The sequence below is a fragment of the Danio rerio genome, chromosome 19, assembly GCF_052040795.2.
Source record: "Danio rerio strain M-AB ecotype USA chromosome 19, GRCz13ab, whole genome shotgun sequence".
Lineage (NCBI taxonomy): Eukaryota > Metazoa > Chordata > Actinopteri > Cypriniformes > Danionidae > Danio > Danio rerio.
In genome coordinates, this window is record NC_141039.2 from 35,072,501 (window position 1) to 35,086,668 (window position 14,168).

Consider the following 14,168-nt stretch of genomic DNA (forward strand, 5'->3'; position numbering starts at 1 on the left):
AGACCTTATTTAAATTAAATTTTAGATTTATACAGGGATGCACATTGGGGATTTTTCCTAATAGGTCATTGGAAATTCCTGCACTTGCCCCACCGAAAAAAAATTTACTTTTTTTTTTTTAGTAATATGTTAGCCATTATAAATAGTGAGTCAAAACATGTTAAAAATGTTAATAAAATGAATGCATGCACAACTTTTAACAAATGTTATTGTAAGGTGGATAATTACAATAGTTAATTGTAACTGTTGGAAACATAGCGAGGGTGCATAGCGAGGACTATGCGTCCACACATAGGCTGCACCGGACGTATAAATCAGCCTTAAGACTGAGGGCACTAGAAGTCACTAAATCTTCGTTAAATTTAACGAACATTTGTCGCTTTGCCGCTGTGAGTCCCTTGTAGTGTTTATGAGGCTTAAGTGAATTGGGTAAGCTAAACTGTCCATAGTGTATGAGTATGAATGCATCTGGGTGTGTGTGAATGAGTGTATATGGGTGTTTCCCAATGCTGGAAGGGCATCCGCTGCGTAAAATATATGCTGGAATTGTTGGAGGTTCATTCGGCGGTGGCAACCTCTGAAATAGAAACTAAGCCGAAGGAAAATGAATGATTGAATAAAAGGATGGGTATTGGCCTGATTGTGTAGCTATGCAGGGACATGGGTAAATTAAGACCCCATAAAAATGATTTAAGACAGTGGTGTTTAAACTCGGTCCTGGAGGGCCGGTGTCCTGCAGATTTTAGCTACAACTTGCCTTAACACACCAGCAAGGATGTTTCTAGAAAGCCTAGTAAGAGCTTGATTAGCTAGTCCAGGTGTGTCTTATTAGGGTTGGAACTAAACTTTGCAGGACACTGGCCCTCCAGGATCAAGTGTGGACACACCTGATTTAAGACCAACAACACAATATTTATATAGATTTAAGACTTTTAGGCCTAAAATATAGCTTTTGAGGACATTTGAAGAGCCCACAGACACCCTGGCCATTACAAGGACATAAGAAAATCAAGACTTTTAAAATATTAATTAAAACTAAAAACAAATTTCTTTAGTAAACAATACTTTAAGTAAAAAAATAAATGTTTTAATGTTCGATTTTTAAAACCTCACAGAAATGCTTTAGCTTTCTAAATCACTCTCTGGAACTGGTGAAAATAGAAAGAGAATAACAGTGTGTGAAAAGCACAAAAGGTCAAATGCAGAGCCCTCTTATTTACCAGTCATCTGTGGAGATGGTGTAATACACAGGTGGTTGGTCTGTGTCGCTGAAGGTTGCTGGCCCTTCCTGACCGCTTGCCCCCATGTTGCTGAAAACGAGCCAGTCCCCAACAGCGAGCTCTGGGAGAAGGCAACGCTCCACCACCTGGTCCAGTGGGTCACACGATGGGCCCCACAAGCTGCTGGAGAACACTGGCTCATCTAGGGTGAGCGACATCTGAAAAACACAACACATCCAGTTTGAGAATCTCAGCCAACTGGTGTAACATGGTTCATGTGGTGTAGGCGTATGAATGCATGAATGGAAGGTTGTTTCCAAAACTCCAAAAATATACAAGTAAAATATTTGAGAATTTTTTCCTGAAACTTTGTTGTTTTCATGCAATTGAGAGTTTGCATCTCATAATTTTATAAGTACTAAGATTTTAAAATATCACAATTCTGACATTATTACTCAGAACTGAGAGATGTACACTTGGATATCAGACTTCTTCAGAATTGCATGACTAATTCACATCTCAGAAAACAAAAAATTCTAAGTTCTCAGAATTATTTAGATTTTTTTTAAGAATTATTTTAGATTATTTATTTTTTTAAATTATTTTTCTAACACACAATTGCAAGTAACAAAGTCAGAAATGAGAACGTTTTGCACATATAAGAAATTAGACCTTTTCACCATATAATTGGTAGTCAAAAAGTCAGAATTGCAAGTTTTATTCTCAGTTATTTCTTGTAACCAAGACTTTTTCCCCACAGTTATGAGTGTATATATAAATTAATAAATAAATATCACAATTCTGTCTTAACTAGCAAATGCAAATTCATATTATGTAATTGCAAGAAAAAATCCTGAATTGTGAAATATAAAATGTAATTACACATTAGAAATTCAGAGTTGAGAGAGAGTTTTGAATTTATTGCCATATCAGATTGTGTGGCTTTTTTTTTTTTTTTTTGGCAAAACCAATCATATTTACAAAATTTTATAAATATCACTTTTTCTAATAACAATAATAATAATAATATTATATATAATAAAAAATTATGACAATAAATAAACATCAACAGCAATAAATAATACATAAAATAAAAATCTAAAACAGTTTTTGAGGTTTACGTTTGATCAAAATTTTTGCATTTTTGAAGGATTTTGTGTGAACAAATTCCTCAAGTAAAAAAAAGAAAAGTTTAATTTTACTTTAAGATGTATTATTTTATTTTTTGAGTACTATTCCCATTCTGCTTGCCATTGGTTAAGGACATAGCCTTTTATTGGTGGCTTTAAATCTGAAAGTGTCAGAGTTGAGATAAAAACTTGCAATTGCAAAAAAATTTTTTTTTTTTTACCTCAGTCATCTTTTACTTTAGAAATGGACTTTCTAACTTGCAAACTGCATGCTTATATCTCAGTTGTGAGTTAAACAGTCAGAACAGAGTTTATACCTGCCAAATCTGACTTTGTTCTAGTCATTGTTACTAATGGGTTAATATAAAGAAATTCTGAGAAAAAGAAAGTTAGAATTGTGAGATATAAACTTGAACTTTATTTTTTTAATGCTACTTTCATAGGTGTGACACTTACCTTGTGGACAGAAGGAGTGGAGATGATATTTCCGAACAGCCTCCCCATGAAAGATCCATAAACACCATCGTTCATGTAATACACAAATTCTGGTGCGTCGCTAGATGTCAGCTTATCTAGAATGGCAAAAAACACAATTCAAAACCCTGTTTACACAATTTTATGATTGTTTGCGACATCAGCAACTTCTATCTATTATTTTATGGCAAAATCAACATAGATAAAAACACATTACATCCATATGATGTTATTTCGTCAATCTGTTCACAAGTGGAGTAGACAACAAATACTGAATCTGAAACATTTTGAGATATTTCACTGTCTAGTGTCTACCATATCCAGTGGGGAGTCAAAAACGCATTACTTCAGATTGCTTTCATAGTGTAAATGCTCATGTGGCTGAATGTGTTCAAACAGCCACAGAATGCCACCTACTGACCCAACAAACAATCATTTTACAATGCTTTGTGAGAAAGAATCACACTTCCATTTAACTAGTGTGATTTCCAATTATTAATTTTCCTTCGGCTTAGTCTCTAGTTCAAAGAGCGCCACAGCAGAATGAACCACCAACTATTCAGGCATACGTTTTACGCAGTAGATGCCCTTACAGCCACAACCCAGTACTGGGAAAAACCCATATACACTCTCACATTCACACACACACATTCACACACACACACACACACACATTCACACACACACATTCACACACACACACACACACACACACACACACACACACACACACACACACACACACACACACACACACACACACACACACACACACACACACACACACACACACACACATTACGGCCAATTTAGTTTACCCAATTCACCTATAGCGCATGTCTTTGGACTGTGGGGGAAACTCCACACAGAAATACCAACTGGCTCAGCTGGGACTCAAACCAGCAAGCTTCTTGCTGTGTGGCGACAGTGCTAACCACTGACCCACAATGTCGCATCGATGGGTTAATTTATTTAATTTAATATAACTCATTTGTCACACCAAGTGCTCCCATAACAGGGATGCAGAGTGTGTAGAAAGAAAAGTGGATATTTGCTAAAAACAAAAGGTCAGAAGAGATGCGTCTGACACATTAATAGTAGGTAAGGACTGAAATGCAGCTGACCACTTGTGAACGGATCCCTCATAACCTGTTAATAACAGTGTTATACAGTGCCATATACAGTGCTCAGCATAAATATAGGACAAATATAGGATGCTTTACATTAATACATTTGTGCATATTAGATTAGTCAGTATCAAACCAAAACAGAAACTAATGTAGATAAAATAAACTAGTCTCCCTCCCAAAAAACAGGACACCCAAATTAATAGAGAAAAAAATCTAATAAAATTATTTAACAAAAAAAGATTCAAGAAAAACATGAAAAAATATATTAAATTTAGTAATTTGTAATTTTTAGCATTAACTAAAGACTTTGTGACCAAACTCTTATTTTAATGGATAATTGTTTTAATAAAAACAGTTTTGTTTATATGCACCAAAAATGTTTTAAAAATTCACTGAGAAATGTATAAAACACTCTTTTTCAAAAAGGGGATATATGCTGAGCTCCCTAGATCAAATATGATGAGACTCACCGTGAGTGCTGGTATGGAGATCCCGGTATGCTGCTTTTTTGCCAATAACATTGACAGCCAGGGTGAAACAGGAAAACACAAAGAAATTTCCTGGTTCAGCAATGATGCTCACTCCAGATTCTGAGGGGAAATAAGCCTCCAGCAAGGGCCTGATGACCGAATGTACCTGAGCAAACAGACATGAAATAAAAGGTTTGAATAACATTTACACTAATAAATAAATAATAAATCAAAATTACAAATACAACATGCACCTGTTTCAGCTGAAACTCTGAACCACTGAATCCTCCACCAATATCCAGGATGTTCATGTCAAAGCCTAATTCCTTCTGCAGAGACAGGAAAGACTCAGCACTCAACAGAAATGACATCAAATTTCTTAGTAACCTCTAAATTCAATCAAAAAAACCACTCACCCCCATGTCAAAGATGCAGCGGGCATCTGAAAGTGCATGGGTGTATGCTTGGGGATCTTTGCATGATGCTGGTACCTGGAACCTGCAGGGGGAAAAAAAGCACCACTTTCTTAAAAAGAACAAAAAGCCACAGCGCATAATTGGGAAGTTGATCAGCAGACTTACGTGACTCCAACCACACTGACATTCAACTCCTTGGCCAATTCCAGAAGGTGTCTACAGCCCTTCAGTGAGCAACCGATGGTCACACTCGCCTCTTCAATCTGTGCTTCAGTAGACACTTGAAGCAGAAGCCTATCAAGACAACAATGATAGGCATAAATAACAAATTAACAATATAAAAATTAAATTATGTATACATGCATATTAATGTGAAAGATAATGTCATGAGTCCATTTTAAAAATAAAACATTTACAAACACATACAGTACTTAAACACACACACTGCTGTATTTTTTTTTATAAATCTCCCATGCTCAACAAAGGCTTTTTAACTCTGCTTATACAGTAAATATTACATTAAGATTTTTTTTTATTATGTTTGGTAATATGCCTCAGTCAACCAAATTTACATACTTAATTCAGTTACATCTAGTTTATTAATCAAACTTGTTCTTATGTTTTCAGTGTTATCCTTTTATCCAGTGTTCTCCTTCACTGGATGCTTTTAGATCTATCTTAAAGACTTATTTTTACTCTCTTGCCTTTGAGTGACGGATGCATGTAATTTTTTAGTTTTATTGTCTAGTTTATTTTATTGTAAAGCACTTTGGATCAACTACAGTTGTGTAAAATTGTGCTCTATAAATAAAGTTTGCCTTGCCGATGAGGGATATAGAGTGGTTCTCAAAGACATTTGTGACATTAAACAAACTTATTAAGAGATGACCATTAAAGACTGCACATGTTTATTATTTTACTGTTTAACTTCCATGTGCAAGTGTATAATAATATACAAACTATGCATCTAGCTTTACAGACACCTGTTTTACAGTACAAATTTTGTGAACACTAATGCTTTCTCTTGATGCTTTAGATTTGCTGGTTTTTGGCACAAAACATGCATTCACAATAGTAAGGACCATTACAGGGGTGGTCAAATGTATATTTAATTATTTTTTATTTTTATTATTAATATTGTTTAAGATACAGATCAAAGCAAACTATTTCTTAACTATTAAAGGGCAGCCCCCCATACATCTTGTGTTGACATCTTTCACGGGGGGATCAAATGTTAATTAGGAGGGTCTGACCCTCCCCAACCCCCCTTTAATTCACACCCTGTCTGTATCGTTACTCCTGCCTATCTATTATGCTAGTTTGCTAGAATATTTGCAGCTCAAAATTTTTTTTTTATATTATTATAGTAAATGATTAATATAGTAATGAGTGGTAATCACTATTGTTATTGCTGAAAACAGCCGTGCTCCTCTATTATTCTCTGGAAATGTGATGAGACTTGCTAAATAAAAAGCATAATAAATAAATAAATAAAAAACGTACTTAGCCTCAGGATGTGCACGGGCAATTTTTCGAAGCTCTGCCTCATTTTCACACAACAAAAAATTAATGCCAGTCTTAGCTGCATGTTTTATGAGTGATAGCTGCTTGCAAACTCCAGACAGAATGATGTTCTCAGGAGGGACATCATGACTAAGTACCAATGTAGTTTCGGCCTGAAAGAAGAAAACACATTTCTATTAGATGGTGTGCGTCAAATTCTCAGTGTATATACACACACACACAGAAACACACATGTATAAAGTGGCTACAGAAAAATCATCATACTCTTTAAAATAATGACTTTGTTTGTCATACAGCCTGAATTCAAAATCACACTACAAATAACTTTTCCAGCCTTTAAAATGTTTTTGTGGTCTTATCCTAATCTGTGCCTCTCTACAAATTCATTCTGAAGGTATTTTGAAAGCATAATGCCAGTAATGCGAGTATAGATCACAGGTGTCAAACTCAGTTCCTGGAGGGCCACAGCTCTGCAGTTTAGTTTTAACCATAATTAAACACATCTGATCAAACTAATTAAGTGCTTTATGATTAATATACCTACAGATTGGTGTTGAAGCTAGGCTGGAACTAAACTCTGCATGGTTGTGTCCCTCCAGGAATTGAGTCTGGCACCCCTTGTATAGATTTCCACAGGGTATGATGATTTTATACAGCCACTGTATGCTTCTATATATAAACACTTATTTCAAAAGCCGTCTAATAGCTTTAAATAGGAATAAAATAAAAAGCTACCTTATTTGCACAGACAAATCCCACACCAAGTGCAGACAGGAGCTCAATGACTACAGGGCTGCTGTTACAACTGACTGGGTAAAAGGGTCGAACGAGAGGCATGGTGGTTTTCCAGACAACATGCTGTCGCATTAGGGCCCCAAGGTCGGCCACAACAAATGCATTCTTTTCAGCCTGACGACAAAAAGTAAAAGAATTAAAATCAGTTTAAATCAATGAAGGAAACAACACCATAATAATGGAACATGGTGATCAAATTACAGTTTAGCTTACCAGATTTTGTTCATATATGTGGTTGTCAATAACATTTTCAAGGGTCGTTCCTCCCTCAAGTAGTTCAATGAAGTAGTTTGGTGCATCAACGAATCCTTTCATCTCAACCGTATTCCGCAAATCCGACAATCATAGAGAGTTTACTGAGCCGCTGGGGTATTCTGGGTATGCAACAAACTGTTCAGGTGGAAAACAAATGCACAGTAATTTAATCCAACATATTGCATAACAAACAAATAAGAGCTCCACAAAATCCTCTTTTCTAAACTCTGGATTATACATTTTATATTTTGGTTATATACTTTATATTTTACTACATTTATTATTAATATTACCACTTTGAAAGGCACTTTACTGTATAATTATACTATATGTCTTTTATTAATTAAATTTATTATTATTATATTTATTATTATTAATACTACCACTTTGAGAAGTACACTTAAATGTATAATAATTATAATATTTTCTTTTATTTTTGAATTATTATTATTATTAATACGACCACTTTGAGAAATACTTTAATGCATAATTATAACATTAGTCTTTTATTAATTGAATTTATTATTATTAATAATACTATCACTTTGAGAAGCACACTTTACCGTATATTTATAATATTACTATTACTATTAATATTTACTATTATATTACTATTACTATTTATAATACTACTATTATTATTAATTTTACATTTATTATTATTAATACTACCACTTAGAAGCACACTTTACTGTAAGTATATTTCACTTTTATTGATTGAATTTATTATTATTATTATTACTACATTTGTTACTAATACTATCACTTGGAGAAGTACATTTTACTGTATAATTATAATATTTTATTTTTATTAAATTATTATTATTATATTTATTATTATTAATAGTTCCATTGAGAAGAACACTTTACTGTATAATTATAATACTTTTCCTTTATTAATTGAATTTTTATTATTATGTTTATTATTATAAATACTACCATTGAGAAGTACACGTTACTGTATAATAATTATAATAGTTTTCTGTTATAATTTCTTCAAGTAATACCAAACTTTTAAATGTAACAGGTTGAAGTGAAAATCAAAGGGCCCCATTCAAACATTCTCATATATTTACAGACAAACCTTCACATCAAGCCGTAAAACCACAAAGTCAACTTGCACATTTCAAAACATCTATTTTTATGATCAAACTTTGTACAGGAAGTTCAAAGTCACCATAAGGGTATCAATGATCTAAATGTGGTTACTACAAGGTTCACAAGGCTAATAAGCACAAGAGGCAGGGAAAACGAATAACATAACTAGAAAAGACATCACATGAGTCCATCATTAGAGATGACTGCAGCACACAGGCTTCAAGAATGTGACCCTTTTTTATTTTTTTAACTCACAACCAATCAAGATAAATCTCTACGGCTTTGAAGCACAATAGAGCATTTGATGGTATTACCAATGGATTTGTGTGGTATGAATGGGGGACAAAGGTGTTGCATATAAGCCACCGATAGCGTTATGTAAAACTAAAAACAATCCACTTCACTTTGATGAGTGCAGAATTTTGCAATTTAATAAAGGATGTTATTACATAATTGTCTACAACCAGTGATTTAGAAGTTATGTGTTTAATATTTATAGACTCACATGGACAACGTAGGAGATGGTCCTCTCCCGCTATCAACTAGGATCCCAAGGCGGCTCAGCGTTGAAGTCGAACAGCTCGCGGTAGAGGGCCTCCCCTAGGCCTTCTGGGTATCGCTTATACACTCGCAGAGAGAGTGGGGAGCCCTGGGGAGTCACAAAAACAGGTGTAGATTTCAGGATTTGATTCACAAGAGCAGCTGATTAATTTAATAATGTTATATAACAACAAAAATGTTGGCAGACAGGTTAAAGCATTTTTGAAATAACTATAGAGATGCAACTACTTTCCCTTTTCAGGTGCTTTCTATTGGATTATATTAGGCTATAATGTTTTTTTTTTATCAAGTAACTACTTATATGCTGTTGTACTTTGCACTTGACCAGTTAAACAGACCTGGGAAATCTGTTACTCCATGTTCTCGTTTTTAAGCATTAAACAACATTGTCTTATCTGGATCTTCTCAAATGGGATCAATAAATGAAGTAACTTGTTGAACATTTATCAGAGGTCATGGTGTTTGTTTTGAACACTCTGTAAAGCCTACAGTATTCTTGTATTGATTAATGAATTCCTTTTAGAATCAAAATTATCAACAACACTAAAACCATCTAATATATTCTGCTATCTCACTGATATTTCATACTTTTTAGCTGGTAATATATATATATATATATATATATATATATATATATATATATATATATATATATATATATATATATATATATATATATATATACATACATACATACATATATATACACATATACATATACATATATATATATATATATATATATATATATATACATATATATATATATATATATATATATATATATATATATATATATATATATATATATATATATATATACATACATTTTTTATAACGTAACAAAATCAGAGATACATCAGAAACAGCCAATAAGGATACAGATGGGTACTGAAAGGATTAGGCAGAAAAGAAAAAGGGAAGAACATTTGTACAATGTTATTTTAAAACCATATATATGGTGTTGAAGGTAAAATTAATAAATTAACTAATAAATAAAAATGAAAAAGGGAAGAGGGTTGGGAGATGTCTCATATACTTAAGTATACAATGTGACTGTTTACTAAATCTATGTTGTATGTTTAAAGTTAGTTATGTGTATAATTCTTGGAAATGGTTTCCATCTTGCTTCAAATTAATTTGTCCGGAGTCTATTGGAATAATAAGTTATTCTTTGCATTTCATAATTTTCTCTGATTGTTTTGATCCGTTGTTCGGTAAAATGATTTTTATTAGAATTTTAAATGCTAGCATATGTGAATCAAAAATGACAACAATCATTATATCTGCTATTAAACATTGGATTATTTTTCATCTTTTTTGCTTTGCTTTATAAACTAAATTAAGATATTTCTTTTAAATTTAACATAAAATGCCATTCAGAGTATGTTATGCATTAAATGACAAACAATTTACCATGTTTTCAGACATGTTTAGATTTATTATTATGATTTTTTTTACAACTTCAGAATAATATATGAAAATTTACAATAGCAACAAACAAAACATTTGTTTTTCTAACTAATTGCCATTTTCTGTTAAAAATAATAATAAATAAAAAACAACTCTAAATACAGTTACAATATTTGTATTTAGGATTACTCAAAACTATACCCAGTAAATCCAGAAAAACTAATATTTTCAAGTAATCTCATATCTTATATGAGAAAAGTATCTTATACGTCAGACTCTAGGGGGATTAACGTTAAGTTAAACTGGTCAATTAAAGGTTTTATCTTGAAAAGATAATTTTCCCGATATTTACTAACACCATGTTGCTATGGTACAATAAACATTGATATTGCGCGTTAATTCCAGCTTTGTAATGGATTAACGTTTCACGAATACAATTGTTCTCAAAGAAGAAAACAAAATCGTAAAATACATAACTAGTCCAATCATAATGTAGGTCGTGACCACATATAAATGTCTTATCTGATAACACCACGCAGTAAATCAGTATACATTAAATAATGTATAACACACTCGTCATTCAATAACCTGATAGGACATGTCGTAAGCGCTTGGGTTTGGTCCACTGAATTAGCTCACTAACTATTTAGCCAACTACACCAGTCATTCTCGGACAGTTCGTTTAGTATCAATAAACAGGTTTAATTCGGATCATTTGTTAGTTCAAAATCTATTTCTCGTTGTCCTTCACGGAGCATTGCCGTTGCCTGTATAACAAGCGCCACTACAACTAACCGCCATGTTGTGTCACGGCTCCTCACAGCAGACGGATAATTTTTCCGGGAAGAAGACTAGAGCAACAAAAAACGCGGTACTTACGTGAGATAACGGCCTGAATGATTTGGAAAATCGTCTTCTCTTTTTCGGCGGAATTTTTAAAGAGTGGTGGGGACACAAATAGAAGAAAGAAAGGAGGCTGAATGTGCCATATGCCTGGGTGAAGAAGGCTCGGTTGAACACGAGAGCGCTGATGACTGTCGGACTCACGCAGAAATGGTCGGAGGAGGAAGGCGGGCGGTTTGTTTGAGAACAAGGGGCGGAACCCAACTGTACAAATCCTAGCGTGAAAGCCTTGCTTATGAATATTAATCAGGTTACGTGACTGGCTTAGCGTCTGGCCCGGGAGGATCCTAATTTGATTAATATTCATGAGATTAGCTTGTCGCTCAGAGCAGGGGGCGTGGTCAAATGTACTAGTGAAGAAATTATGTTTATCTTAGATTCATTAGCAAATTCCTTTAGCTGAAGTACACTCCTTTGAACATGTACGGGCCAACGTGGATTCTGTTTATATATACACGCTACACAACTGCCTTATCTTTCCTTTGTTTTCTAGTATAGGCACTTTAGCTAGGTTAATCTGCCCAAATTTGGGAAAAAATATGGACAAACTCAAACACTTTGTTACATTTTTAAATAAAGAACTTCAACCCAACAGTTGTCCATATTTTAACCGCACATGTATTAAAACAACCAAGCATTTTTGTACTTTTAAGCTAATTTTTGTGTGCACATTATGTATATTTTTATATAATTAAAAGGAGAAATGTGGGTAAATACACCAATATATTTAGATATTTAAATGTGTAGTTTGTCACATAAAATCAGTATGTTGTATATTATATTTATGCTGCATACAGATGTGCCTCTAAATCTAAATTAAACTAATGTGTTCTTGCTCTTTGTCAGGAGACTGCATTTGTCATCAAACATCATTTGTGTTGTGTCTGATTCATATAGTACTGGTTCACAGTTGGCAAAACTGTTATAACTAACACACAGAATAATACATAAACAAACAAGACACTGAAAGGTATGATTGTTTCCATGGTCGTTTGCTGGGTGAAAGGTTATTTTTTTAGGTTTTGGGTTCTAGCTTTTCTGCCAAAGAATGATAATTCCCTAAACAGACTAAAAAGCTTAATTTCAGACAAATAGCTTGTTATAATGCACATGCCTATTCTGAAGGTCTTGTTTCAGTAAACTGGTATTAAATTGCTCTGTTTATCTTTTATTAAAGCAATAGTTCACCCAAAAATGAAAATTTACTCACTATATACTCACACTTAGGTGATTCTGTAGCTTTTTCTGATTATATAACAGAATATATATAGGGCGACGCGTTGGCACAGTAGATAGTGCTGTCGCCTCACAGCAAGAAGGTCGCTGGTTTTAGCCTCGGCTGGATCATTTGTCACTTCTGTGTGGAGTTTGCATGTTCTCCCTGCTTTCGTGTGTGTTTCCTCCGGGTGCTTCAGTTTCCCCCACAGGCCAAAGACATGTGGTACAGGTGAATTGGGTAAGCTAAATTGTCCGTAGGGTATGAGTGTGAATGAGTGTTCATGGATATTTCCCAGGGATGAGTTGTGGCTGGAAGGGCATCCACTGCATAAAACATGCATTCCGCTGAGGCGACCCCGGACTGATAAAGCGACTAAGCCAAAAAGAAAATAATTTAATAAATAAATAGTTCTGTTAATATAAAAAAAAAATGTTGGATACGCTAGCAACTGACTTTCATAAGAAATAAATTACTATGAAAGCATAGTACCCCACTTTACAAAAACACACCAAATAAACATATCTTATTTAAAGGCATCCACTATGCATAACAAACTTTTTTTTAAACTTGGTATATAAATGTTAATGTTTTAAAATTATGGTGCAGAATTTAATTTAGTGCTTCATGTCTGGTCTCAAACCCACTTAATATTGAATAGCCTATATCAATCAGGCAGTATTCATTTTAAAAGAAACCAGATCTAAAATGCAGTAGTTTTGTAAAGGAATGAATTGAGGAAGCACTTGAGCTGGCTTACTGAATATTAAAAGTCCCCATACCCCATTGGAGTTTTTTGAATTGCCATCTTTATTTCGTTTCTTTTTTTTTTTAATGTATTTATACAATTTTCAGGAAATACAGATACAACAACAAACAAGTGAACTTGAACAGGGGGGAGACAAAAAGTGATAATAATAATAATTAATTAAAAAATAAATAATAAAATCAAGATCAATAATATATTCCATATTCAAGCACCACAAACCTTTACAAGATCTGACCTCATTAAATCAACCCTCTGATGAGTATGGAAGTTATGTTTGAACCCATATGCAACAAAAATTTATCCCACCTCTCATAAAAAACAACTTTGATGTGTAAAACACAAGTTAAGTAGTCAATAGTACATATTTAAGTATTACCCTGTGCCAGAGAGACTTCGTAGAAGATTTGTCCATTATCCAGTTCAGGAAAATACATTTTCTTGCACAAAATGTCAGGAACTTGCAAAGTGTTTTTTATTGTTTGTTCATATTAATCTCGTTGTATATCCCACGCAACATATGCTTTAGGTCACAACCAATATTAATAGATAAAATACCATTAATTTTTTGTTCAATCATGGCCCAGAACTTTTGAATTACCCTGCAAAGCCAGAAACAATGAACAAACTCTCCTTCCTCTGTTTTACATTTCAGGCACATTGGTGACAACTCCTCTTTAAACTTGTGCTTCCACGAGGGAGAGATTTCATTTTTAAAAATCACATCATGACAAACCACTAAATGGTAAATACATTAATACTGCTAAACAAAACTGTGCAGCAGCACACATGTAAAA

The 14,168-nt window shown here is 33.5% G+C and overlaps 1 protein-coding gene across 1 annotated transcript in view; it reads right to left on the bottom strand.

The window, feature by feature from the left end:
* Positions 1 to 11,545, bottom strand: part of azin1b (antizyme inhibitor 1b) — a 14,129-nt gene extending 2,584 nt beyond the window's left edge. Inside the window, 11 exon segments of the mRNA NM_001007159.4 lie at positions 1,221 to 1,438; positions 2,807 to 2,922; positions 4,425 to 4,590; positions 4,679 to 4,753; positions 4,841 to 4,922; positions 5,006 to 5,134; positions 6,344 to 6,516; positions 7,100 to 7,273; positions 7,373 to 7,549; positions 9,018 to 9,161; positions 11,366 to 11,545. Of these exon segments, the coding sequence (NP_001007160.3) occupies positions 1,221 to 1,438; positions 2,807 to 2,922; positions 4,425 to 4,590; positions 4,679 to 4,753; positions 4,841 to 4,922; positions 5,006 to 5,134; positions 6,344 to 6,516; positions 7,100 to 7,273; positions 7,373 to 7,474 (1,235 nt within the window). The 5' untranslated portion in view covers positions 7,475 to 7,549; positions 9,018 to 9,161; positions 11,366 to 11,545.
* Positions 11,546 to 14,168: the final 2,623 nt, after the last annotated feature.